Below are 27,727 nucleotides of genomic sequence, written 5' to 3'. Positions count from 1 at the left end.
AGCTCTACACTTAAAGGTGGTTAAGATGATACATTTTAGTTTATATGTACCTTACTATCATTTAAACATTAAACAAAATTAAGGGGGCTAGTGTGAATAAAACAAAACTAATAACCCCAAATGGTAGGCCCATGGATCCCTAGTTTTTCAGTCTGTTTTGGAGGTTAATGTGTGTGTTCCCTTGCATTCTAATTGTGCAAATGGTATTCACTGTGACATTGTGACTTGTGGTGACAAGAAAACCAGGACATTATAAAGAGTTAATGGGGGGCGCCTGGGTGGCTCAGTCGGTTAAGTGTCCGACTCTTGATTTCAGCTCAGGTCATGATCTCGTGTTGTGAGTTTGAGCCCCACGTTGGGTTCTGTGCTGATGGTGCAGAGCCTGCTTGGGACTCTCTCTCTGCCCCTTCCTGTTTGCTCTCTCTCTCTCTCTCTCTCAAAACAAACAAACAAACAAAAGAGCTACCAAGTATACACAAGAGAAAGCAGTGCTGCTCTGAAAGAAAGCTGTGATTTGGAGATGCGTCTGTGAGTAATTCCGGGCCCAGTTGATGGTGTTATGTACCTTTTCTTTCTAGGTGAAGCCAAAAACCTTCCCACGTACCCGGGGCCAAACAAGATGCGAGACTGCTACTGCACCGTGAACCTGGACCAGGAGGAGGTTTTTAGGACCAAAATTGTGGAGAAGTCACTCTGGTAATGTCTGCTGATGGTTCACTGGATACGTTTCCCTCTGCAGGGGGGGCGCCCCGGGCCCGGGGCCGCCGTCCACTGCTCCGTGTGCATGACCAGCTGGCACCTTCCCTCGAGCTCTGGTTTTCCGGGCCATGTGCTTCCACCCGGGGGCGGACCGCCACTGTTCCCAAGTGCTTGCGGCACCCAGGACCGCGTGGCACAGGGGCACGGTGCTGGTGGCAGTGCCCACCTCCTGCGGGGACACATGAGGGCACCTCCTGGTCAGAGATGAGCCAGAAGGTGTGTACAAGCGCAGAGCACAAATCAAGCATTTTGAGAGGGTGAATATTTTTGTTTTACCACCTTCCTTTCAGTTTTCCTAGAGAGACATACCTGAGATGGGCGAGAAGGTAAATGCCCACGGGGGGCAAGAGGCTGGGGAACCGCTCAGTGATAGCTTTAGAGCAGGTCAAGGAGCAGGCACCTAACAGGCCTCACACCAAGGAGGCCACATGATGGCTTCTCAAGGTCAGGCGCTCAGGGTCTGTCATCGCTGGAAGGCTCGTTGGGACCCAGATGTCTGCCCAGGACTTGGAACAGTTGCGTTCCTAACAAGTTCCCTGGGTTGCTGCCCTAGACCACACTCAGGAACGGGAGGTAAGGGCGCCCTAAAAGTCACAGCGGTTCACATTGGGGGCGGGGAGAGGGGCCCGCTGGGGTTGCGGTTTGTGGCCGGGGAGAAGCACACCGAGGCCGCTCCTGCACGAGTGTTTGTCATCACGCGGTTGATGGAGCAGAGAAGGATCCAGGCAAAGCCTGCCGTGTGGATGCCTGCAAACAGCTGGGATCTGAGAACGTGTTAGCAGATGAATTATATCCTTGTGTACTGCTCCTGGAGTGGGAGCCAGTGACACATCCAGACCACTGACTGTTGAGGATCTCCTGGCCCTGAAACTCGGGGACACCTTTCGTGCTCCGTCTGCACCAGGGCCACCAGCACTCAGGGCCGCCCTCGAGGCCAAGTGGGCATGGTTGTTTCATGCAAGATTCTCTGCAGAAGCCTGAGGACTTTGTCAGGAGTCAAGTCCGGCTTTGGGGCTGATGGTGAAGGTGGTGCCAGGGAACCTTCAGGGTTATTTCCATTGTCCTGATGCCGGATAAATCCTTCCCGTGTTTACACAGCTGATGTTGGAGGCCCATGGGGATACACCTGGAAAGTTCCTGTAGTCCTGGGGAAGCTGGACCCGCCCCAGACCTGGACTGTGTTTGGGAGCCTCTGTTTTAGACAAGGCTGAGAATGGGAGTCACAGTCTTCAAAGCATTTCACACAAGTTTAGAAATAGAAATGGTGGCTTCTGACTTTGGTGACACTAGAGAGTGTGCTAGAGAAGGAAACGGAGTCCGAGAGCTAAATGAAAGTGATGATGTGGTAATATGTTCTGTCTGGAGAATCAGCCCTCTGAGAAATAGCCAGAATCAAGTGGTAACCCCCAAAATGGTGTCCCAAGAAGCCAGTGAGCTCTCGTGAGCTCGTTAGAGCGTCATGATCGCAACTCATCAGAGCGTCCAACTCTTGGTGGAATGTTCATGCTCTCCTTACACACAGTTTCAACAAGCTTGGCTGTTTTTGTTTGTTTCTTTATTAGCTCAATGAGTATTTATTGAGTGCTTATCTAATATGCCAGACAAGGAGAGGGTGCTGTAAGCAGAAAGTGAAAGCTGATAGCAAAGAAAGACACCAACAGTATAATTCCAGGAGCTTAAAACATGGGTGCGTTTGGTCATTGAGTATTGAGGCAAAACCCTATTCACACTGGTAGCCCGGAGTTCTCCTCTATAGTAGTTATTTACAAAAGGCAAATAAATCCACCCCCATCCAAGAAGTTGGCAAGAAAAATTGCTGCCTCCACTTGGCGCCAAATATTTGAAACCGAAAATCAGCTGTCTTGTGAGTTTGCAGGCCTGAATCCATACTGTGTCTGTGGTCCAGAAACCTCAGTCCATGCACGTACATTACTGTAGTCCTGGATTAGTAGCTTGTGACGTCCACCGAGCTGATGAAAAGCCAGTCAAAGCAAATTCAAGCATATCCTTCAGTCCACACCTTAAAGAATCTTCATCTGTGTTCTCCGAGGAGAAGATTCACAAGGAACACAAGAGATAAAGTGTTGTGTGTATTTGCTGAAACAATAGACCACAGAGTCAGACCTGTGAGTTTGCAGGTCAGCCAACAAAGTTTAAGGAATTTGAAGTAACCAGAGACAAGATTAAAAACAGGCACGGGGTGAGAAATGGTAAAGTGATGAACCAATTTACAAAAGAACCAGGTAGAATTTCTAGAAATGAGGAAGACACGAATTAAAGTGAAAAACTCTGCATGAATACATAGCTGCTGAGATACAGCTGAAGGGAGACTTGGTAAACTAGAAGGCCTAGTGGAGCCGTACCCCAGGCGCACAAAGAAACGGGAAGGAAGGATGAGGAGAGGGTTAGGGACCAAACGGAATGGTGTCTAAACGTGTGTCCTGAGGTTTCCCACGGTGAGGGGAGAGAGAACGGTAGGAGCCCGCATGGGACAGCAGCTGGAACAAGACGGTATTTTAAGATTCCGGCCTGAAGCAGCCATGGCCGGAGGGCAGAGCCCAGGAGCAGAAGGCCATGTGCGGGCCTCTGCCGCTATCGGGGCCAGAGGAAGAAGGCCCCAACTCCAACGGCAGCTGCAAGACAGAAGGAAGTGGGCACACTGGGCCATGAGCTGGTGATACCAACAGTCTGCAGTGTGGGCTCGGCCCGCCACACCCCAGGGGTAGTTACCTCCAAGGAGGTTCCGCCTCACTGCGCCGTGGCATCTTGCACCCCCAGCACGCCTCCACCAGGACCAGCATTTCCTCTCGGGTCCGATGCTTCAGGTGGCAGAGTCGCCGGGAAAACAGGAGCCTCCATCTGGTCTGTGAACTCGAAGAGCCAAAGGGCTTGGCGGCCTGGCCGGGCCTCATGCTCTGGAGGGACACGGAGCTCCAGCGGGAGTTTCCGCAGCCTCTGGGGCAGGTCAGCCTCGGGCTTAGCTGCTGCACAGCATGTGTTTGGACTCCGTAGGAAGTGCAGACAGAATGTGAGAGAGAAGGGGACACGTGTCTCCCTCCTCCTCCTCCTCACCAGCAGATGGTGGTCTCTGGGGCGGCAGCAGGCTGTGACCACACTGCGTGGTGTCCCTAGCACTCACTGGTGATTACTCAGCCGATTTCTTAGGGAGAGGGCCTAGTTTGTTCTTCTCTTTCCCTTTTCTTTCCTCTCCTTTTGATGTGGGGGAGCGGGGGTGGGAGAGCATCCGCTGCAGACCCGCTTGTGAGAGCGAAGGAGCCCCTTCCTCTGAAGGGTGGTTTTGGGCAAAGTTTCTTTCTTACTCGGAAAAAACCTTCCTGATGTTGAGAGCGAACTTTGTGTAACTTTTTAGGGTTGTGATTGTGTCATCACTTAACTGGCACCTCATTATCTGTTTACTGTGTACCTGAACTAAAGGCTCTAGGACATTGGACCGGCTGGGTCCTGGACAGCACGGCACGTCCGCTGAGCGCATCTTTGGTCCCGTTCAGGAGGGTCACCTCCTGCTTGCACTACAGGGGTGGGGAAGGTTACCCTGGAGGAAATCACCATTTTATCCAGTAGAAGGAGGGTACTGATGCTACAGGCACAAAAGAAGATAAAAACAAGACCTCTTAAGTGCTGGGTTAGCCCACTCATTTGCAAGAAGGTTCCACAAAGTGCTAGTGTCTTCATTGCCTTTTGTGGGTGTAGGTGATTACTGTGAGGGTGACACTGGCTCCCTTTTCCCCCAGGATGTGTGACAGCTCCTGGCCGGAGAGGCTCCTGATGTGAGCCTCGCCTTTGCTACCGGCAGCCCCGGTGCCCGCGGTGCTGAGCCTGTCCCCACAGCTGCTCCAGGACCCGGCCCTGGTGCAGCCACCTTCTGCCTCCTCTCACCTGCTCACATTTGCGTTGCCATGTGAGGGGAAGGGGCTGACCGCACGGTCCTGGCCTGCAGCCCCCATCTTGTCTTCCTGCAGAGTGGGGGCTCCGGTGGCCCCTTACGTGGGAGCTGCCCACGCTCTTCGGGGTGGTAACGTTTGCTGAGTCGTGAGGGCAGGTTACAAGGCTGTGTTCCCCAAACGGTCTGGAATATATGGACATAAATGTCAATGTGGTTATTTGTGGGGGAGGGAGAGTGGGATTCTGGGGAGGTATTTTTGTTCTTTTGTTTGTATGCTTTGGTTTTGCTTTTTTACATAAAGTTAGGAGTTAGACAGTAAAATAACCACTTTCTGGAGCCAAGTGACAAGGTGTGCTAGCTCGCTACCGCGTTGGCGGGCATGGGCGTGGTGACAGCACCTCACATCCTTCTTGCTGAGAACGTCCCAGTGCAAGATGGTGGAGTGGGTGCGTGTGTGCCTCGTGGGCCTGTGACCCGGGAGCGTCTTCTGCTCACCCCGAAAGGTACAGATTGCTCAGAAGACAGCACCGCAATGTGGTGGGGGTGACTAAACCAGGGAAGACCCCAGATGCTGAATCTGAAAGGGACGGGAAGGAGTCTGTGATTTCCGAAGACACACTTCATTTTCTATAAGTTGTCAGTAAAGACCAAGTTGTTGGTGAGCAGACACTGACTTTGACTCATGAGGCTACATGTGTAACATTTTCTCCTGACGTTTACTCTTATCTCCAATTTCTCCACTTAAAGTTAAAAAAAAAGTTTTTTGGACATAAATGCGGACTTTAGGCCCAGACATTTCTTGCCAGCTGGAGTAGATCCTGGGGTGCTGCAGGCAGGGATCCTAACCCACCACGGTCCTGGGGCGCTCCAGGTGGGGAACTGTCCCCCCACCATGGTCAGTCCTGGGGTGCTCCAGGCAGGGAATCGTTCCCTCCCCTCACCTTCACCTGGTTCTGGGGCGCTCCAGGAGACATCTCTAGTTTGGGTCCTGGTGCCGCGGGAAGAGTGTGAACAGCCCCCTGCGTGTGTTTCCTGCCTGGTCCCGTGCCTGCCCAGTGCTGACCTGAGGCCCCTCCGGCCCCACCTGCCAGGCCAGCACCCTTGAGTGTCCTCGGTGTCCCTGTGGTCGGCAGTAGCCACTGTGGACCCTTCGGTGACTGCCAGTGCAGGCAGTGACTGACCCAGGTGACAAGTGTGTGGGGTCCAGGCAGGACACTTCTGCCCACCCAGTATTGGGACGAAAACTGATCTGATTCTCTCCTTCCTGGTGGAGACGTATCTCCACCCCTCCAGTCCCAGCAGCAAGAGTGCTGTGTGACCCCACATGCAATGAAATTGCATGCAATGAAATTGCATGCAATGAAATGCAATGAATTGGCTTAATGAAATTTTAATCTAGCTTTCAGTTAATGATTTAACCACATGCACGTTTTATTAGCTGAATTCAGAGCTGTTTGGAGATGGGCTGCAGCCCTTTCTAGAAAACCTGCTCTGCCCGCCTGGCTCCCAGTTCGTCCTGGGCCGTGAGGTGGGCCCCACATTCCCACTGGGAGCCCGGACCTGCTGCTTCTGGGTGCTCTGACCTCAACGGGCCTTCTCCGTGGCACATCCATCGCTCAGACTGTTACAAAGACCGTCCTAAGAATGGACGTCTCACGGAGTCACTCAGGGCAGCGTTCCTTATTCTTTCCTTCCCGTCTCCCCCAAATCTGCCAGTGACCCCAGCTGAGGCAGCCCTGCCCCTCCCCCTGCCCCCACCCTGGACGTTGGGAAATTAGGGACAAGCGCAAGGTTTCCCACGGGTCCCAGCCGAGGCCCCGTGTGAACCGCTGGGCTGTGGGAGGAGCGGAGGGGCCACAGGTGGTTCCTCCTTGTTGGAGATTGGTCTGGAGGTGTTTTGTTTGTGAGCGATCCCTTGATGCTGTGAAGCTCCATCCGAGTTTCTCCTGCTGTTACTGAGGGAAAGAGCTCGTCACCCTGGCCAGCCTCAGAGGTGGGTGCCGCGGCATGCGTGACTTCCTCCGTCAGGCAGCAGCATTTAGGGCAAGCCGGGTCCTTCGGGCTGCTTTTCTGGAGCCCCGAGGCTGCAAGTGCGGGCTGACTGTGTGGGGCATTAATCGCACGTCTGATAGCTGCTGACCTTGGTCGGGGCAAAGTGGGGTCTGTGCAGAGAGATGCCCCAGGTTAAGACACTAATGGGAAGGAAGGGGAGGCTGGGAGCTAGGGCCCCTTTGAGTTCACCAGAAAGCAGATACTGTCCTTCCGGGCACACAGAGAAGGGCAGGGATGGAGAAGGCTTCAGTTTCCTTCTCTTTGCAAACACACTTCCGCTTCTGCTGCCCGTGAAGGGGGTGGAGTTGTCCGGATGACCATGCCAGTGTGTCCTGGGCTGGGGACAATCAGGGGAGGGGTACTGACGGCGAGGCCCGGCCCACTCACACCCCGCGTGGGTCTGCTGCCGTCCACCGTCCTGCCCCCACAGTGCCACAGCTGGTCTTTCTGAAAGGCCTTGCTGCCTGCGCGGCCTCAGCTCCTGAGGGCAGTGTCCCTCCCACATTTCGGAAAAGGCGGGACCACACGCCCATCCTTGCCCATTGATGACCGATACTATTAACCACGTTGTGGTGTTTCCAGTTAACAAGGTATTTCTCATGTGCTGTGTGTCAGTTATTTGTCTCCTAAGCTGCAACACAAATTTGAAAGTTCTCAGTGGATGAATATCCTGAACACAGATGGGCGTTAAGAGAGCCTGGGCCAGAGGCGTTTCAGCGGACACACTCATGCTCGTGTGGCTGCTGTTGAGCCGGTGGAAGCAGCATGCTTAGTTTACCATCAGACCAGCCAGGTTTGTGAATGCTGCTGAGAATCGTGTGGGTAGGTGTGGGCTGAATCTGTCCCCACTTTCTGGAGGGGCGTTCCGCACCACAGCCTTTGGACCACGAGCACCCTTCTGCCGTGGGGGTCCTTCTCGGGCAGGTGGCCAGCCACAGCCCCCCTGCTGCCGCCCCAGATGGTGAGGCAGGAAGGCGCCCGCGCCCGTCAGGGTTGGCGAGGGAGAATCAAGCTGCTGTGCTCACTCATACCTCAGGTGCTCTTTGGCGACAGACTTGTTATGTACTTGTTTGGAAAGTGGTCCATGGCATGATATCAAAGGAAAAAGCAGACTGTGTATCAGGATGCATCGTGTAATCCCACTTCTATCTAAAAAATATGCACCCCCTTGGGGCGCCTGGGTGGCAGAGTCGGTTAAGCGTCCTACTTCAGCTCAGGTCACGATCTCGCGGTCCTCGAGTTTGAGCCCCGCGTCGGGCTCTGGGCTGATGGCTCAGAGCCTGGAGCCTGCTTCTGATTCTGTGTCTCCCTCTCTCTCTGCCCCTCCCCCGTTCATGCTCTGTCTCTCTCTGTCTCAAAAATAAATAAACATTAAAAAAAAATTAAATAAAAATAAAAATATGCATCCCCATCTATATCTGCCTCTGGTCTATATTCATATATCTCCAGAGGAAAAATCTAGCAGGATATCCCCTATAATGCTAACTCTGGCTTTCACTTTCTGACTTCTTTATGTATTTTTAAAATTTTGGTTTTTTTTTTTAATTTTTTAACATTTATTCATTTTTCAGAGACAAAGCGTGAGTGGGGACAGGGGCAGAGAGGGAGGGAGACACAGAATCCGAAGCAGGCTCCAGACTCTGAGCTGTCAGCAAAGAGCCTGATGTGGGGCTCGAACCCACGAACTGCGAGATCATGACCTGAGCTGAAGTTGGACGCTTAACCAACTGAGCCACCCAGGCACCCTGAAATTTTGTTTTTTTTTTTTAATTTTTTTTACATTTATTCATTTTTGAGAGACAGAGAGAGACAGAGCACAAGCAGGGGAGGAGCAGAGAGAGAGGGAGACACAGAATGAGAAGCAGGCTTCAGGCTCTGAGCTGTCAGCACAGAACCTGATGCAGGGCTCGAACTCATGAGCTGTGAGATCATGACCTGAGCCAAAGTCGGACGCCTAACCGACTGAGCCACCCAGGCGCCCCTGAAATTTTGGTTTTTTGAAAAATAGCATTATTGAGACATAATCCACATGTCATACAACTATTTAAAATGTACAGCTCTGTGGGTTTAGTATATTTGGGGTTGTAGCTCACACCGCGGTCAATGTGGGACATTTTTGTCTCCCTCAAAGAAGCCCATCCCCTCTGCTGCTCCCCATTTCCTGCCGGTACCCTGCTCTCTGGCAGCCGCCGGTAGACTTTCTGTCTCCCCACATTTGCCTGTTTGGGGCATTTCATGCAGATGGAATCACACTGTGTGTGGCCTTTTGTGGCTTCTCTCCCTGAGCGTCACGATTTCAAGGTGCACCCACGTGGCAGCAGGTGGCAAAACGTGTCTCCTTCCCGTGGCTGATGATATTCCCCTGTGCGGACTGACCACACCTTGTGTATCCGTTCCTCTGTTGGCGGATTTTGGGGTTGTTTCACTTTTTGGCTGGTACGAACACTGCTGTAAACTTTCATGTGCAAGTATTTGTGCGGACGTGTGTTTCCCCTGCTCTGGGCATGGGGGTTGTTGGGCCTCATGCTTACTCTGTTTACCGCTTTGAGGAGCTGCCACTGTTTGCCCAAATGGCACCCCGTGTTATGTTCCTGCAGGCAACATGTCAGGGTTCACACTTGTTCTCTGTCTTTTCAGTTCTGGCCATCCTCGTGAGCCTACTTTTGATTTTATAATGCAAAATTCTCAATACAGTTTCATTCTTAAGAAGAAAAAGCTATTTCTTGCTTTTAGTTAACAGTTATAGGTAACATTCCTATCCACAAATGTGTGTGTTTTTTAAAGCAAACAGTTCAGGCCAAAAGGGAGCAAAGCACAGGGCAGTTCCAAGAACATCCGTGTAAGTCTAATTAGGAATCAACATACGGGGAAGGCAGTGTCTTCCCTGGGTGCCTTTGCTCCATTGGGGAAGGACAGGTGTGGTCACCGGGGACCTAGTACCTGCAGACAGAGCCTTGGAGCACAGGCCTGGGCTCTATCAGATGCCACCAGCCCCTCAGGGCACGGGCTTGCTGCCCAGGGCCGGGCATCACCTGGAGTGTGGCTCCCTGTGGCCTCTAAGATGAAGCCTGGCCCCGCGTGGCATGCCCGAGGGTACAAGGTGGGGTTCTGCACCACTGAAGGGATCTGTATGCTGCCCATGTGTAACGTGTGGTTGGTTCAGAGACCATAATGACCTGGCAGCTTGTGTTAGACACTCATGTGGGTGTGGGATTAAAGATTCCTGCTTTGTGGCCCCTCACCCTGGAGAGGGTTCTCAGGGGACAGGGCCAGGGCAGCCACGTTTTCTCCAAGCCTGTGCAGGTAGTTCTGACTTGCAGCCTGAGTGAAGACGGAGTCCCACACGCTGGGATTGGGGGCCCAGGCCAGGGCACTGACCTGCTCCTCGCTTCTGCCTCATGTTGAGCATGAGCCTGGGACAGGACTCAGGCAGCCTGTCCCAGCCATGCAGAGAGGACAGAGGCCTGACCGCACCCTCTGCCCCCCCCAAGGGGCTGGTACGTCCCCTACCTGGGGGGCTGGCCTGACCACACCCTCTGCCCCCCATCCAGGGAATGGTGCATCCCCTACCTGGGGGGCTGGCATCAACAAACCAACAGTCGTGGGTCTGTTTTCCTCATGGGGTCTCCTTCTAGCCCCAGCACGGACCCATATGCTTCATCCTTCTGGGGCCACCGGGCCCTGCTGAGCTGATCCCAGGGCCCATATGTTCCATCCTTCTGGGGCCACCGGGCCATGCTGAGCTGATCCCAGGGCCCATACGCTCTGTCTGTCCGTCCTTCCATGCTGAGCTGATCCAACTACGGAGTGAGTCGAGATGAGGCCCATGAGCTTCAGGAGCTGGGTAATTTTGACTGACGTGTCAAGTGCCTGTGTTTTAGGATATTTCATTATTTCCTGCTGGAGCGGAATGGTAGGAAGCAGACACCAACTGAGCCACATGGAACCACGGCACATCATGCCACAGAAACACCGTATCCCAGGGGCCTGTGGCATTGGTCAGTTCTGAGAGGCACCGTCTTGTTACGGCTAATTAACGTGTGAGCAGTCCTTCCTTATGCTGTCTGCAGGGGACATCTGACTTCAGAGATGCCTAAGCGTGGGGTGGGGGTCATCTCAGGACTGGTGATGAGTGAGCTGACACCGCCCCCTCCCTTTTTCTCCAGGGCACGTCTGTGTCCCTCCCTGTAAACTTCCACTCCGGGCACCACTGTCCCTCTTCACCTTTCCAGCTTGAGCAGGAGCGAATGTGGCTCGTTTTCTAACCAACGTAGCACGCTGTTCTAGCTCTTCCTTGACTGAGTATGTTTCCTGCTGTGGACCCTAGCCGTGAGCGTGCGTGGGGTGGACACACCAAAGTCCGAGGTGGCTGTGTGTGTGCTGCAGTGATCTGCTGACCACCTTGTCAGCAGCTGCAACCGGCCTGGTGCAGGGCTGTTTTCAGTGTACGTCCTCTGTCCACAAGCCACATTTGCTGACCTCAGCCCTGCCCACCCAGAGCACCTGGGGTCTGTTTAATGACAGGGCCTCTGGCTTTCTGCCCAAACTGATTGTCTTGCGCAGTGACTCACGCACAGGGTCTGTGTGGAGGCTCAGCTTGGTGGGCAGGGGTCCTCTCCCCTGTGAGAAGTACGGGTTTCACCCCGACTTCTGGGACAAAAGGGGCATGGTCTGAAACTGGGACACCGAGTTTTCCTTGAATGCATAAAAGGGGCCTGCCAGCTACTGCCCCAGACACTCAGAGTGTTGCAGCGGTCCTGGGCACACACAGTGGGTGCAACTCTTACTGCGTGGAGCTCCCTGCCAGCATAGCAGGCCACTCGCGCAGTGTGACATGTAAAGGTGAGGTGACACACGTGTGCCCTAGGCTGGTGCTCAGTCTTCAGGCTCCCGCACCTGCCGGCAGATAGCAAGGCCGTGGCTCCCACAGTCTAACAGAGCCCATTCTGTTTATTTCTCAGCCCTTTCTACGGAGAAGACTTCTACTGCGAAATTCCTCGGAATTTTCGGCACCTGTCATTTTACATTTTCGATAGAGATGTTTTCCGGAGGGATTCCATCATAGGTAGGTACTGAAATGGACGTTTTCTTCACTTCTTCTGCCTCTTCTGGATGGGATCTCATTCTGGCCAGCCACCGGTGTCTCCTCCAGGTCCTCTGCTTGGAGCCAGCGGTGCCCATCAGCATTCTTGGGCTGGCCTCTCTGGCCGTGCAGAGTGGCGGTGGGGAGTGGCAGTGATCACGAGGCTGGCCTAGCTGTGGCGAGGTGGCTGGGGCAGGCCTCCCGAGTCCTCCGTGCCCTGGACGGGCCTCCTGAGTCCTCTGTGGCATGGACGGGCCTCCCTGGATGGGCCTCCTGTGTCGTCCGTGGCAGGGACAAGCTCCTAAGTGCCTCCTACCCATCAGCGTGTAGAGAAACTTCACACCATGAGTTCACATGGCAGACACCAGGCCACACTGGCAAAGGCTTCAGAGCTGTCCTTCAAAGTCAGGGTACAGAGACCCCCTAGCCTGTCCCCAAATGACTTCCAAGGGCTCCTCTGAGGAACCAGTGTATAGAGGACACCTCCCACTTCCCCGGGCTGTCCCTGTCCCTGATTGGGACAGTACTGGGGCTCTCAGAGGTGCGAGCATCTCAGGGGAGTACTGCTGGAAAGGAAGGAGGGCCTATCCAATCAAGAGGGTACTTGTCCCAGGAAAACCCTATTCATGTTCCTGTGGCATGAAAACTAGGAATTGAGAGGCTAAGTGTGGGCACAAGTGTAGTTGCTGAATTCCAGGCCCCATGTGATGCCCGTGTTGTGGCCATGGCTGCTCCTGGGGCGGCGTTTGGGGGACTTAGCTCTGCAATAGAGCATTTGAATCATGAAGTGTTCATGCCTCTCTCCTGCGCTCTCTTGGGCTGCGGAGAAGGTCACCTGCACAGCCAATGAGGGGTATTTCTGTCCCAGCCAGTAGCCCTGAGGCAGTAGTGACCCCCCCCCCACCTCCACAGCCTCCGGCCTCATGCTGTCCAGCTGCCACCCCAGCTGGCTGTTTCTCTGCTGCGTCCTTGGTGCCCAGCCTTCAGTGTGGCTGCCCCACAGCCCCCTGTGGTTGTCATGCTGAACTGGTGGTGGCCCAAGGTTCCTCATCACCAGGTAAAACCCACACCTGCCCCTTCCTCACCTTCCTGACTGACCCACCGAGACCCAGTACCCTGCACTACCCTGGAGTCCACTTTTCTCCCATCCCAGGGGTGGCCCCGACCCCCTGCACTCTGCTTGGACCGTGGCCGCAGAGCTTGCCTCTCTCTCCCTCCATCCTTCCGTTCTCCCACAGCTTCCAGAGCTGCTCTTTCTTCATGCCGGCCATCGGCACCTCCTCCCTGTGAGCAGCTGACCACTGGCATCCCTCTGCACCTACGAGAAAGCTCAGGACAGTCTGGACCCAGCAGTGACTGTTGTGTCTCTCCCTAACATCCGGCTTTGGCTTGGGAGACAGTCACCAAACATTTGTTGAAAGACAATATAACGTACCTCCATACATTATATTTATCCCATTTTAGAAATTCAGTGTTTTATAGACACTCACCCTCCTGAAGAAACCCTTTTCTGGGGCTACATGCTTCCATTGTAGAGCCTGATTAATATTTAAAAAAAAAAAAAAAAGGAAGAAAGGAAGGGAAAGGGAGGGAAGGAGAAGAAAGGAGGGAAGAAAAAGAAGGAGAGAAGGGAAGGAAGGAAGGGAGGGAGGAATTGTCAAGCTTGTAGCTGTACTGCTGGATGTGGCTCAGAGAGGAAAGTCTGTACTCCGTAGCATGCATTGAAGACCTTTCATAATCTGACCCAAATTGTTATCTGGACTAAACCTCTCAATGTCCACAGGAGCCTCTCTGTCTCCATTCACACACAAAAGCACGGCCCCCACTGTGCATCCACACAGACCACCACCATCATGGGGGTGCCTGCCACACCTTCCTAACGCAAGAAGGCTCTAAACGCGCCTCCATTTCCTGACATCTGACTAGCCTGTGGTGATGAGCTCGTGTGCAGCCTGTCTTCGGGGGCTGAGCCTGAAACTCCATGATTTTGTGGGGCTCCTCAACTGTTAGCTGATCCTAACAGTTAAAAGGAAACTAACATGTATTGGACGCAGGTACATGCCAGACACTGTGCCAGTATTTTCATGGGCATAACCCCTGGAACTAGGTACCACCTGCACTTGCTAAAGAAGAAGCAGCAGGCTCAGAGAGGGTAAGATACTTGCCTGAAGATGCACAGCTAGCACGTGTGCTAAGCATCTCCTGTCGTTTTTGTAGGGGAGTGGTTACCAGTGTTAGCAGAGGCATGGGAGGAGGGGGTGTGTCCGCACCTGCTTTGGTCCTCCCTGCCAAAGACCCTTTAGTGGGTCTCCTGCGCATCACCCCAGAACCTGCTCTCGCTCTGGATCCCCTTTTCATCCTGCTGGTGTGTGATAGGTCTTCATTCCGAGCATCAGATGTCATCCAGTACCCAGAGGCTTCCCAGATGGTTTCCGTGTTGACTCAGATTACACTATAATGAAGAAGATTTGATTTATCTTTGGAGACATAGGAAAGCTTTTTTGAGTGGTAATCTTAAGGATAAAAAATTATATTTGCACATTTACATTTTTTTTAATGTTTGTGTATTTATTTTGAGAGAGAGAGCAGGAGCAGGGGAAGGACAGAGAGAGGGAGAGACAGAATCCCAAGCAGGCTTCATGGCAGCATGGAGCCTGATGCAGGGCTCGAACTCGAGCTGTGAGATCATGACCCAAGCTGAAATCAAGAGTTGGACTTACAACTGACTGAGCCCCCAGGTGCCCTACTTTTTCACATTTCAATCAGAGAAACTGCTCAAATGGTTGTTGGTTATGTCTCCTCAAAATAATCAAATAAGCTGTCTCTTTAAGGCATCTGCCATTAAAATTTTTTTTTTAATGTTTATTTATTTTTGAGAGAGAGACACACACAGAGCATGATCAGGGGAGGGGCAGAGAGAGGGGGACTCAGAATCCGAAGCAGGCTCCAGGCTCCGAGCTGTCAGCACAGAGCCTGACGCAGGGCTCAAACCCACGAACTGCAAGATCATGACCTGAGCCGAAGTCGGACACTTAACCAATGGAGCTCCCAGGCGCCCCGGGCCTCTGCCATTTTTAAAGGTAACCAGCAGCATAATGGCTTAGCAGTCTTGGTGGCGTTGAAACTGCTATGTCGGCAGTTGGATGTCGATGCCCCACCACCATTTTTGCAGCTGTAGAAATAATCAATGACCTGGGTCTCCAGGGAGAGACTAAAGTTAGGACTAGTGATTATGTTGTTACCACAATGAGAGTATAAATTCATGCCATGGGATCAATCACAGTGTCACTGGCTTCTTGGGGTTTCTGATGTCGGGTCTGATGGCATCGCACACCTGGAGGAAACCACACTCACCTCCAGGCTCCCTGGTGCCGCACGTGTGTCCCGGTGGAGGTGCCCACTGGAAACACATAGTCCAGACTCTGGAGCTTAATAGCGAGGGCTGATTACAGAACCCCAGAGCTGCAGGAGCAGGGTGCCGCTGCCTGGTCCAGGTGCCCTCCCTCCAGTCCACCCTGTGCCCCCGTGGGCTGAAGGTCAGCTGCAGGCGAGAAACATCCAGAGTGGGTTTGGGGGTAACTGGAAGTGACCTGCGCGGGAGGGTGCACATCAGCTGCGATCCCTACATCACATGTGGTCGGCAGCCTGGGGTTTCCTGGGCCAGAGAAGGTTAGCACCAGAAGGAGTTGATATCAAGCAGGGTTTCCAGCCAAGTGGCCTGAACGTGTTGAGGAGCCATGGTCCAGCAGCTGCTTTCAGTGCTTCTCGTGCACAGGGGATGTCCTTTAACCCAGACGCGGCTGCTAGACACACTGAAGTGTGGCTGCTCTCCTTTGGGGTAGAATTGCACCAACACAGAGCCGTCCTGTGGTGCAGACCAAGGCTCCGAACGGCATTGATGGTTTTGGTGACCAAAACAAGGAAGTGTGTTTAGTCCATGCTACTTGGTACGGGGGATTCTAGTGAACGGTCCCTGTGCCCCTTGGATCGCTCCTGGGCTCCCCTTCTCCCCCTCCACCCACCCAGCCTCCAGTTAGGTCTGGGCTGGCAGGATTGGGGGGTGGGGCAGAGGCTGGGGCGTTCCCTACTCTCCCACCTCTGGCTCTGGTGGCCACCCCTGCCCAGGGTCCTCCCAAGGCCCCTCTTCCTCTGGGGGACCTGGCTCAAACCACTGTCTCTCCAGCTGTCCCTCCAGCCCAGGACTGGCAGCAGCTTCCTCCAGATTCTCTACCAAAGGGGAGAGGCAGAAACAAGACCTTTATTCTTTTGTTTATAACAAGGTTTATTGAAATATAATTTTTATGCGGTGCAGTGCACCTCCTTTAGGCGTGGAGTCTGACAGGTGTTGACAGCCGTGTTAATGGTCCACAGTTAAGACTTCTTTCCATCCCCCAGAGCTTCCCTGCGGCCTCTTTTGACGCACTCCCTATACCCTCAGCGCCCGCAACGATGCATGTGGCATCTATTTCTACAGTCTTACCTTTTCCAGAATGTCACACAAATGGAGCCACACAGTACGTGGGCCGCCATGTCTGGCTTCCTTCATCTAGTATGCTCCCCTCACCGAGCATCCCTTTGTACACATGTGCTGCTATTTACCACTTCAGCACTGGATGGAAGTGAGGCTTGTTTCCAATTTTTAGTGGTTGTGAATAAAGCTGCTGGCAACATTCTTATCGTTATACCAGGTCTTTATATTGACACGTGTTTTTGTTTCTCTTGGAAGATTCCTAAGAGGCAGATTGCCAGGGCGTCTAAGTGTTGAAAGATGGCAGAATTTGCCATCCCCAAATACACACTTTGGCATAAGGATTACTTTGAGCTGAAGGCAGTTGAGAATAAGCAGGCACAAGAAAAGATCTCCAGCCTGCCCTAAAAGTAGGACATGAACTTGCCAGAAGTTAATCACTGAGATGACCCTAGAGTTAGCCTCAAGGTGACACCAGAGGGGTCTACGTGACACCCTTCTCTCTACTCACCCCTTGTGCCCTGGAAACCTGAAGGCCTTTCCTTGGTGTCTCTTCTCTGAAATTTGTCATTGTTTCAGGTTAAGATGTTGCATTAGCACAAGTCCCTGTGCACTGCTGAGTTTCCCCCATGTAGATCTGAGAGACATGTTGGTAAACTTCTGTTTGTTGTCCTCTTGTTCATCTTTCCTCTGTTGCAGAGCCCTAGAGAACCTAGAAGGGTAGGAGGAAAAAGGTTCCCCCTCCGCTGTGGTGTGTGTCTGCCCCTGGTAGAGACTGCCACACCGTGCTCCTCCATGACTGTGCCATCTTGAATTCTCTGCAGCTGCGTGAGAGCCCCAGGAACCACACAGCCTCTCCACACACTCAGAGTTGGCACTTTTAATTTTTAACCCATTTTTGTCATTCTAATATGTGTGTAGGATCTCACTGCGGTTTTTACTGCATTTTCATGATGAAGAATGAGGCATGTTTTCATACATCTACCATGTATATCTCTTCTTTGGTGAATTGTCCAAATCTTTTGCCCTTTTAACTGGGTTGTTTTATTACAGAGTTGTTAAAGTTTTTTGTGTATTCTGGATACAAGTGCTTCATTGGATCGTTTGTTTTACAAATATTTTCTTCCCTTCGTTCATTTTCTTACCAGTGTCTCTTGAAGGCCAGAAGTTTTTAATTTTGATGAAGTCCAATTAGTCAAAATTCTTTCTTTAATTGTTTATATTTTTGATGTCATATCTAAGAAATCTTTGCCTACTCCAGGGCTGTGAAAATTTCCTCCTCATCCTCCTCCTTCTTTTTTGTAGAAAGCTTATGGTTTTAGCTCCTACATTTATATCTATTCCAGGTGAATTGCACACGTGGCACAAAGTTCATTTTTTTTCTCGTAAGTGTCGGGTTGTGGCACCCTTGTTTGCTGAAGGACCATCCAGCAATGGTTTATCCATTGAGTTACCCTGATGCCTTCCTGAAAACCACCAACTTCATATGCACGGGTCTGTTTCTGGTCCTCTGTCCTGGTCCGTTGGTCTGTGATCCTTGCCTGGCCCTGGTGCCCGCTGTCTCGGCGCCTGTAGCCTCAAATCCAGTCTCAAGTCAGCGGTGTGAGCATGTCAACTGTTCTTTTCCAAACTTGTTTTGCTGTTCTAGGCCCTTCGAGTTGTGACTCACATTTTTTAATCCACTTCTCAATTTCCAACACCACTGAGATTGTGTAGGTGTGTAGATTAATTTGGAGGAGAATTAACATCTTAACATCTCTTTGGACCCTCTAATAGGGCACATGCTTGGTCTTCTCTTAATCTCTCTCATCAGCGTTTGTGATAGGTTTTCAGTATACACGTCATGTGTATAAATATATACACACACACACACACACACACGTGTGTGTGTGTGTGTGTGTGTGTGTGTGTGTGTATTTATCCTTACGTATTTTATGGTTTTGATGGAGTAGACAAAGATTTCTTAGGTAGCACACCAGAGGCACAAGCCATAAAAGCATCATTTTGTGAATGGTACTGTTTTTTTTTTTTATTTCAATTCTTTTTTGAGAGAGAGAGAGACCAAGAGGGCACGAGTGTGTGAGTGGAGGAGCAGAGGGAGAGAGAGAATATTAAGCAGACTCCACATTGTTAGTGCAGAGCCCCATGTGGGGCTCGATCTCACAGCCCTGAGATCATGACCTGAGCCAAAATCAAGAGTCAGACACTTAGCCAACTGAGCCACCCAGGTGCCCCTTTATTTCACTTTTTGTTCTCATTGCTTGCATGCACAAGTACAATTGATCTTTATGTATTACTTTGCATTCTGTGGTTTTGCTGAACACATCTGTTCTACTATCTTTTCCTATAGATTCTTCAAACATTTCTTCCTTTCTAGGGTACATGCCCTTGCTTCTTTTTCTTGCCTCCGTGCGCTAGCTAGGACGCCGGGGTGAACTGGAGTGATACGAGCAGCATCCCTGCCGCCGGCTCATTTCAGGAAGCATCTGTCTGTCCCTCATTAAGTCAGCTTAATCTTCCTGCAGGTTTCTGTATCCACCTTCCCCCATGTCCTCTCACCCTCTGTACCAGGTTCTCCACGTCACCTGCCCTCTTGTGCCACCTGACATATGCTGTCGTCTGAACAGACCCTCACAGGTGTAGCACCCCAGAGAGGAAATAAGCCTGGGCTTTTTACTGTGTTAAGGCAGGCAGCACCACCACTGTGAGACAGTGAGGCCCAGAGTGGCTCAGTGACCTTTTGCTGTCACTCAGATAGATGGGGACACATTTAAGTAGATATTATAGTTTGTAGGTTAGGTATTGTCTCCAAATGGCACTTAGAAACTCTAATATATGCATTTAAAAAGGACACATTAGTATACTGTGTAAGCCTGGATGTGTAAGCTGTAGGGTTCACATAAGCATTAAAGACGCGGCTCTTCCCTGTTCCGACTAAAGCTCATAAAAACATTGCAGTTACTTAAAATTTCAAACCTCACACGTAACCCTCCCATCCAGCTGCACTAATCACAGTCTGAAGGTTTATTTTTTTTCAATGAAATATATTGCTCAATTCAATTCCAAGAATTGTTTTCACATGGCTTTATTCCATGGACTCAGAATCACATTCCCGTGGCGAGGAAAAGGGATTGGTCTGCAGGAGCTGCAGAGAGGAAGGATGGTGTTTTCTCGCCAGTCTGCCTGGTGGCCATGTGTGGGGGTGGTGGGGGGTGGTCGGAGGCCCGAGACCCAGCGGGCCAGGTGCTGGGGGCGGGGAGGACCGAGGTGGGGAAGGAGTGGGGGTCCCGAGGGAGCCATCCTGCCCCATGACGATGCTGCTGGAGGGGATCCCGTGTGGCCTGTAAGTTGGGCTTCTGTTGCATTTCTGTGGCGCCTTTGTGTGCTGCATGTCCCTGGCTCTGCACCTGCCTCTCGCCGTCTGTCTTCTCCCTTCCGTGGCCACCTGTCAACTGCCAGCAGTGGCTTTGATATGTCGTGCGGTCTGTGGCTGTGCAGGGTCCTCCAGGTGAGAGCTGAACCGGTGGGGTCCAGGTGGTCAGTGGCATTGCCACTGCATCCGCTTCTCGGGGGGCGGGGGGACACTGGTGCTGGCTGTGCCAGTGAGCCCAGTGGCATGATTCCAGGGTCTTTCCCAGGGCTGTTTTCCGGCTGGGAGGTGCGAGGTGCTGTGACCTTCTCTTTGGGAATATGGAGCCACACAAATATGCCGAAATGATGAATGGCCAATGGACAGGTGCATGGGGGCTGAAGGCAGCAATGGTGGGAGTCAGTTGTCCCAAGTCCCCAGGGCCCAGCCCTCTGGCACTTGGACAGGCTTCTTGGCACGTATGTTGCCTTCCAAGTACCCCTCTGTGCCCAGTGGGTAAGTCTCATGGGGTCTGGAGTCCCAGGTTGGAGGAAACCTTTCTCTCTGCCCACCGAGGTTCTCCCTGTGACACTGGACTCACAGAGAATTTAACAAGAGAGTTAACACCTGTGGCATATGTCACGCAGGGGACACCTCAGTGACGGCTTGCTCCAAGAGCAGGCTGGACGGTCTGTGTCCAGAGCAGCGACCAGACAAGGGGGAAAGAGTTTGGGCCTCCAAGGGTGGCAGACTGGGAGGCGAGCACATGGGGGTTAGTGGAGTTAGGGCTGTTTGTGCAGGACCATCCTGGGGGCACCCCTCTGACCTCCTCACCATAACACCTCCTGGGCGAGGGTCCACGGCAGCCCCTGCTCCTCAGACGTTTCCTGGGCTGCGGGGGGCGGGCAGCCAAGGGAGCTCTGGGACGGCTTCTTCCTGCACCTGCCTCCAGCTCACTCACTTGCCTCCAGCTCAGAGCGGCCTATTCTGAGGCAGCCTGTTCTGAGCTCCCTGGGACCAGACAGATGGGCAGGCTTTTCTTCTCCTAAAACCTCGAATCAAGGAGCAGAATGGGTAGCCCCAGCCAGGTCCCATGTGAGGCTTTCTGGAGGAAATGTGGCATGTACTGACCCGCTGGAAGGAAGACAGCATGGTGTTATTGGTTTACCCAGTTACCTGTTCTGGACGATGCCGCTGCGAAGCCTAGCTGTGGTGGTGGAGAGCCCCGCTTGTTGTTTCGGGGGTTTGTCCCATCGTGTGACTGCTTTTCTTCTGCATGTGTGTTGTAGGGAAGGTGGCCATCCAGAAGGAGGACCTGCCCAAGTACCACAACAGGGACACGTGGTTCCAGCTGCAGCACGTGGATGCAGACTCTGAAGTGCAGGTGAGGCCTCGGTGGGGCCTGTGGGAGGGGCTGCGGGGTGGCTGCAGAGACAGATGCAGGACTGGGATCCTAACAGGGAGCGATGGTTAGCAAGCGCGTCCTCTTATCCACAATGCGCCTAGGCCTGTTCACCGTGTTCATTCTTTCGGTTATTGTCACACTTTGACATGTGTGAAGCATAAAATTGGAAAGGACAGTAATTACACAGAACTGAAGGTGAACAGAAAATATGGGCAAGCAAAAGCAAAGCTGGGGCAGGAGCGAACACACAGCCTCGCACTGCGGGCCCCAGTTGCCGGAAGGGCCCGCGTGCATTTCCAGCTCCCACATGTAGCAAAGGAGAGTTTGGAGAGAAAGGAAGTGACCAGTCACCGAGTTTCCTGTCATCTGAAGCGTCCCCTGGGCTCTTCTCGGCCGTGTGTCATCAGGGACTGACCCCCTGCCCCGGCGTGGGGAGGCTCTGGGGTTCCAGTTCCCAACCCTCCCGTCACTGTGATGGGGCACTGCCCATGCCCACACCAAGCATCTGGGACCACACGCTGGGAGGGTGGCCCACAGCCTCTCTTCTCCCTCGACCTTGCTTGTGTGGTTTCCAGCTGAGCTCCTAAGCCCGCGCTGGTGTCTGCAGTCCACAAGCGGGAGGATAGCGCACCGCCGCGACACCAGGACACGGGAGCACTGTTGTCAGCGGTCCTGGGAGTCGCCAGGGCTTGGCCAGGGTATGGGAGCCAGCACAGGGTCTGGCATAGGCAGGCCTGGCTCCAAGCCCAGTGCCCCCATCCACCAGTGAAATATGTCGGCGGGGCCCCCAGCAAGCCTCGTTTCCTCATATGTAAAATGGGGTTCTGTGAATACTGGACGGGACCTGATGTGCGGCAAGGTGGTCCCTCGGACAGAATCCCCAAAGTAGGTAGCTGCTGAGGACCCCGCTCTGCCCGGCACATCTCACCCATAGGCACCTGGCCCGGCATTTGGGGGCCTGGCTGGCTGCTTGTCCCCACACTTCCTTGTAGACCCTCAGCCTTGGTTGAGCTGTGAGGGTGAAGGCAGAGCATCCAGTTTCCGTGTGCTGTGGGGCCCCTGGTGGCCCCTGCGATCAATCCACAGACTTGGAGAAAGAGGCAGGGGGAGGGAAGGGTTGAGGAGCTGAGCCCAAGAAAGATGTTGTCTCAGTGGCTTACACTGAATTCTGGCCAAGGGGCCCACACGTGCCGCAGAAATCAGTAGACACACAGCTACTGTGGAATCCCCATGTGTGCCCAGATTCCAAGAGCAGCTGTAGCAGTGACAATGAGCTAATTAACACCAGGAGCACACGGGCCGCCCTGGTGCTTCCGTCTGCAGACGGAAGGCTACAGGGCCACGTGCCATTCCTGCCTTTTGATTTGGCGGTTTCCCCATGACTTTTGTTCAGCAGTGGAACAGGCTGTGGCGGTGACAAGGACTCCTCCGCCAGCAGCCGGCCACGATGTGTCTTCACTGCGTTCTTCACACTGGGCCAGCCCTGGTTTAAGTCTGACTTCATTGTCAAGTGTAGCTTTTCTTTTTTCTCCCCTTGTTTTTAAACTTAACTTTTGATTTTGAAATGCTTACAGATTCATAGACAGTCCCAGAAAATAGTACACAAACACAGGCAATGATGATTAGCAAACTGTGTGCTCTCCTATTTATCCTTAAAGACAAAACCAAGTGAAGAAAGGCCTGTGTTCCTTCATGCCATTTTCCTCATGGCAACATCCTGCGTAACTGGCCACAGCCGGGACACGGACATTCTGCAGTGCACAGACCTCAGATCTCACTGCTTTTACATGTCTGCACACGTACAGTGTGTGCGTGCACGTGCAAATCACATATGTATCCCGTGCATTTCTTCGTGTGTGGAGGTCTGTGCAACCACCACCACAGTCAGGGTCCAGAACCACTCTGTCACCACAAACCTTATAAATGCGGTGTGTTGATTGTACTGTGCTGTGTGGCGCATCCAGACTGTTTCATAACTGGTGCCTTTCATGTGCCTGTGGACCAGGACCTTGTCCTCCTGAGCCCGACCCTTACACCCTCCAGATGGGGTGTGCCTGTAGCTGGGCCAGCTTCCTAGGGATCAGCGTTACGAGCAGCAAATGGGTATTGCTGGTACTGGGGAGACAGAGGAAGGACTGTGTGTATTGAGTGCCCGCCAAGGTCCAGGCCCTGTGCTGAGGGTTTTATTTAGGGTACTTCGATCTCAGAGTACCTGCCTAGGAAGCGGTCATAACTGCGGAGGGAGCAGTGGTTCCTACATTCAAACTGGCCCGTAAAAGTGCAGCACAATCTTTTGCCTACAGCTGTTTCATCCTGAAATGTCTCATTTACGATTTTTAGAAGGGTAGAGGATGGTATATGGTTTCTTGAATCCATCGGTTCTGCAATTCATATGTAAAGGCATGCGTCAGAAAGAAAGTGCCAGAAAACTGGGGGGCCAACAAGAGATCAAGGAATCAAAGTAATGGGGGAAAAGGCAATTAAAAATTTCTTGATTCCTTCTGGAACTGATGTTTGTTAAAGTCTCTGGAAAATCACTTTATTCACAAGAATTAGTTGCTCTGTTCTTTCCCTGACCCTGGGTGAGAAGATCAGAACCACGCGGTTGGCAGGGACGGGTGCTTCTCCGTATTGCAAGGGGAGGGAGTCGGTCCCCACCCATCACCTGAGCGGGCACAGGGACCCTTCCCCAGCTCCTCCAAGGACACCCAGCTGCCACTGAGCTCTGCCACGTGCTCTGTGGTCTCAGCAGACTTGCCGTTGAAGTGTACATCCAGAAAACTCTGACAGCAAACCCTGGCCGTCTTCCAGCACCTTTAGCGTGGCTGGAAACCCCAGGAATTTCGTCTATCCTCTGTGTCAGACAACCCTGCTTGAAGGACTTGCCAAGAGCCAGCAGCTGTCTGCATTGAGGGCCCAGCTCTGAATCTTCCTGTGGGTTTGGGGAAGCGAGGGAGGCAAGGGCTGGCCTCCACGTGCCGTTTCTGACAGGTCCTTGGCTTCTGTGCTCACGGGAGTCTTGCCTGCTCTCAGCGCCACCAAGGTCTGAGTGCTTGGTGACCAGGGGCCCTCCTGTGCGCTGACTCCGGGCCCGGCCTCCAGGCGTGCGGACCGGGGCTTGACCGGGAGGGTGCAGTCTGTTGCTGTCATCGCAGCCCGTGGTCGAGGCCCTCTCTCCAGGCCAGGGATCTGATGCTTTCCTGAGAAAAATGTGTGGGAACCACTGTGATTTTCTTTCTTAGGTGATAAACTTTTTCAATTTTATGTTCACAGAAAACTGACCAGAAAGTAGAAGGGACTCCCGTGTCCTTGCCCCACTAGTCCTCTATTATTAGTATCCTTGTGGCGCATTAGCTGCCTCCAGGAGCTAGAGTGTAACAATACGAGAGATTCTTATCCTCCGTTCACAGAGGGTCATTCTTTGTCCTGAGTTCCACTGGTGTGACAAAGGTGCCCCCGGAGCCGCCGGTTCAGAACCCACAGGATGGCTTCGCGGCAGCACCAGTGATGGCCCCTCTTTCATTCTGTTATTAGTAATTTGTGTTTTCTATTTTCTTAGCCTAGCTAGGGGTTTTTATTGATCGTTAAAAAACAAACAAACAAACAAAAACAGCTTTTGGTTGTTGATTTTTTTTCTATTGATTTTCTGTTTTCAGTTTTGTTGATTTCTGCTCTTGCTCTTCTCTTTCCAGTTTCCTTAGATTATTGAGGTTAGATCTTTTGTCTGGAATGTGTGCAGTCACTGCTATAAATTTCCCAGCCAGCACTGCTTTCACTGTATCCCACACATTGTGATAAGTTTTATTTTCATTTTCACTTATGAAAAGAAATAAAATCAAATATCTCTCAGTTGCTCTTGAGACTTTTTCTTTGGTCTGTTATTTGGAAGTATGCTGTTCAATCTTCAAATATTTGGGGATTTTTAAGCTGTCTTTCTGATAGTGATTTGTATTTCAAGTTCCGATCCAAGAGCAGACATTGTGTGATTTATGGCCCAGGACTGGCGGCGCTGGTGGGTCCTGATGTGGATGGGTCCCTCTCTGCAGCCGGACAGGGTGTTTATGGGCAGCGGCTGGGCCGCAGGTCCGGGTGTTCATCTCCCAGTTGCTTTTTAAACTTCTTACTATCACCATTCACGTTGAATAAAAATGGGAAAAGCTATGCAGTCAGCATTTTGTAACGTGCTGCTCCAAGGCTTTTCTCCTCACTGATGCAGGGCCCTTGGGCGGAGTCCTCAGGGGGCCTGCCCAGCCGGGCCCCACCTCCTGCCCTCTGCTCAGCACGTGGGGCCTGTGACTAGGCCTCTAAGCGGGGAGCCTCTGCTGAGATCAAAACAAGCCCAGGGTCAGATTCTTCGAGGGCGGGGTGGCGTTTAGTGGGTGTCAGATGCTGTGCAGAGGCGAGCTGGAGAACCCACACTTCCTGTCTGTCCGGGGGGATGGAGGGTGTGGCGCCCCCGTGCCCCTGCGTGTAGGTGTTTGTGGCCGGGTTGTTTGTGAGGGCGGTGGTGTGTCACCCACAGGGCACGGGGCACGCCCTTAACCTGTGTCTGGCTTCGGATGTGAACTTCTAAACTGCAGATTTATTGTGTTAACTTTGGGAGGAGGGGGGAGGAGTCCTTTCAGTGATGTTCTGAGTTTGTACTGTTTTGTGTAACTTCGACCCGTCCTCTCCCTAGTCTCCCGAATATGGTGGCAGCATGCGTTAGCCAATAGCATCTACCCTCTCAGTGGGAAGGTGCTCCCCTCAGCATCTGCCCCCTTGCTGGGGAGGTGCTCCCCTCAAAATCTGCCCCCTCGCTGGGGAGGTGTTCCTCTCAGCGTCTGCCCCCCTCGGTGCGGAGGTGCACCCCCTGGAGAGGAAGCTCAGCAGCGGAGCAGCGGGGCCCGCCGTGTGGATGTGCGGGTCCTCTTCTGGGACATACCGGAAATGGGGCTGTGGGTCGTCGTTGGTGGGGTTGTCTCAGCCCGGACACGTTCCCACTTGTCAGAAGCCTCTCAGAAGTAGTGACGTGATCCCCGAACGGCCGTGGCGACTTTAAGGTTTCGCGGCTGGGAATGCAGGTTGCGGGCGTCAACCGGGAGCAGCCTGTTAGGGGTACATCCTTCCTCTGCTCGCTCAGGTGGAGCATTTGCTGAGTGGTTGGGTTTGAAGGGTGGCGAGGGGGGCGTGGGCGACGAGGGGGGGGGCGAGGGGGGCGTGGGCGGCGTGCGGGGCGAGGGGGCGTGGATGATGTGCGCGACGAGGGGATCAGGGGTGGCGTGCGGGGGAGGGGGACGTGCGCGACGAAGGGGCGTGGGCGACGAGGGGGAGTGGGCGGCCTGCGCCTCGCACCCTCACCTTGGCAGATAGCAGCGCCTGCCTCAGGGCGCCGGCGGGGAGCCCGGAGCCTGACCCGGCTCCGCGCAAGGGAGCTGCAGGATGCGGCCCGCCAGGGTCACTGCTGGCAGCGTGGGCGTGTGTTTGCCGCACCTGCAGAGCCGGCGGCACCGAGGCCCACTCCTCCCAGGCTGGGTGGATGGGGTGGTGTGCGTCCTGGAGCCTGCTGTGTGCACGCTTGTCATGGGAGGGGCGCTCTGGGCCAGAAGCTCCCAGGGCTTTGGGAAGGGCCCATTGACCCCTTGGGAAGCGCGGTGCTCAGGAGGTATTCCTGGAGTTATGTGCGTGGCCAGAGCCCGTCAGCGCCTCTGCAGATACGGGGTCAGTGCCCTGGACACCGGATGTTGCCCAGGGTCACGCAGGTGTGATGCTGCTCTGGACCCATCATCCATCACTTCCCCTTCCTGAGACCATTTGTCCTGCAGGTGAGGGAAGGGCCAGAAAGGGCAGTGCATGGGGCACATCAGGGGCACGTCAGGTCTCCCGTGTCAGTGTCGTGGGTGAGCCAGAGGACCCGGGAGGCTGGCCTCCACGCCTCTGGGCAAGCAGGGCCCTGTGCAGGTGTCTCCGCAGCTGCAGGAGAACCCAGGAGGCCACTGGGGGCGCTGCTGAGCAGTCCTGCCCATGCTTTCCTCCCGTCCATCCATCCATCCGTCTGTCAGTCTGGGGCCCTGGATTCTTCTAGCACAAGGCAGCCTTCAGAGGGCCCTCCCCAAGTTGCAGAGTCTAGAAGTTTCAGTCAGAAGGGACCTTGGAGATTATCCAGCTCAGCCTCCTTTTCTAATTAAAAAGAGCGTTAATTTTAACGTTGTGTGTACTCCTAGAAATATGTCAGTGTGTCACACCTGCTACTGTTGCATGTTTCTTAGGAACAGCCTCCTCTCTTCTTCGCAGTCCCCTCTCCTCTTCCCTCTCCTGACCCCTGACCCCTGATGATAACCTGGTTGGGTCCTCCAGCTGGGCCGACGTTGGCAGAGACGTAGATGCAGGCAGAAACACAGCACTGGTCTTGCTCTCAAAATTCCAGCCACCTCTGCTCCCCTGTCCTTCAGAAGCATCCATGGGCATTAACTTCCTGCCTGGGGCACAGGACTGAGATCCCCTGGCCTGGTGTCCAGGCCACACACACACAGACACACATACACATGTACTGAGGCGACAGGGCAGGTGTCTGATGCAGGCACCTGTTGTATGAAGGGACGCAGATAAAAGCAAGCAAACATGTTGGGGAGGCTGCTTTCTCTGGCACCTGTTCCTTGTGCCTTTTGACTTCTTTCTTCTGAAACAGCGGTCTGCTGTCCTTAAAGCTGGGAGTGCAATGTGCCTGT

General features: G+C 53.2%; 1 protein-coding gene across 2 annotated transcripts in view; it reads left to right on the top strand.

The window, feature by feature from the left end:
• RASA3 (RAS p21 protein activator 3) overlaps window positions 1-27,727 on the top strand; it is a 120,764-nt gene that overhangs the window by 49,331 nt on the left and 43,706 nt on the right. For both annotated transcript variants that reach the window (XM_030314534.1, XM_030314535.1), the window contains exons 2-4: window positions 579-696; window positions 11,677-11,780; window positions 20,905-20,999. In XM_030314534.1, the coding sequence (XP_030170394.1) occupies window positions 579-696; window positions 11,677-11,780; window positions 20,905-20,999 (317 nt within the window). The remainder of the gene's footprint in view (window positions 1-578; window positions 697-11,676; window positions 11,781-20,904; window positions 21,000-27,727) is intronic.

The sequence above is a fragment of the Lynx canadensis genome, chromosome A1, assembly GCF_007474595.2.
Source record: "Lynx canadensis isolate LIC74 chromosome A1, mLynCan4.pri.v2, whole genome shotgun sequence".
In the NCBI taxonomy this organism is placed as follows: domain Eukaryota; kingdom Metazoa; phylum Chordata; class Mammalia; order Carnivora; family Felidae; genus Lynx; species Lynx canadensis.
This window is presented reverse-complemented; position numbering and strand designations above follow the sequence as displayed.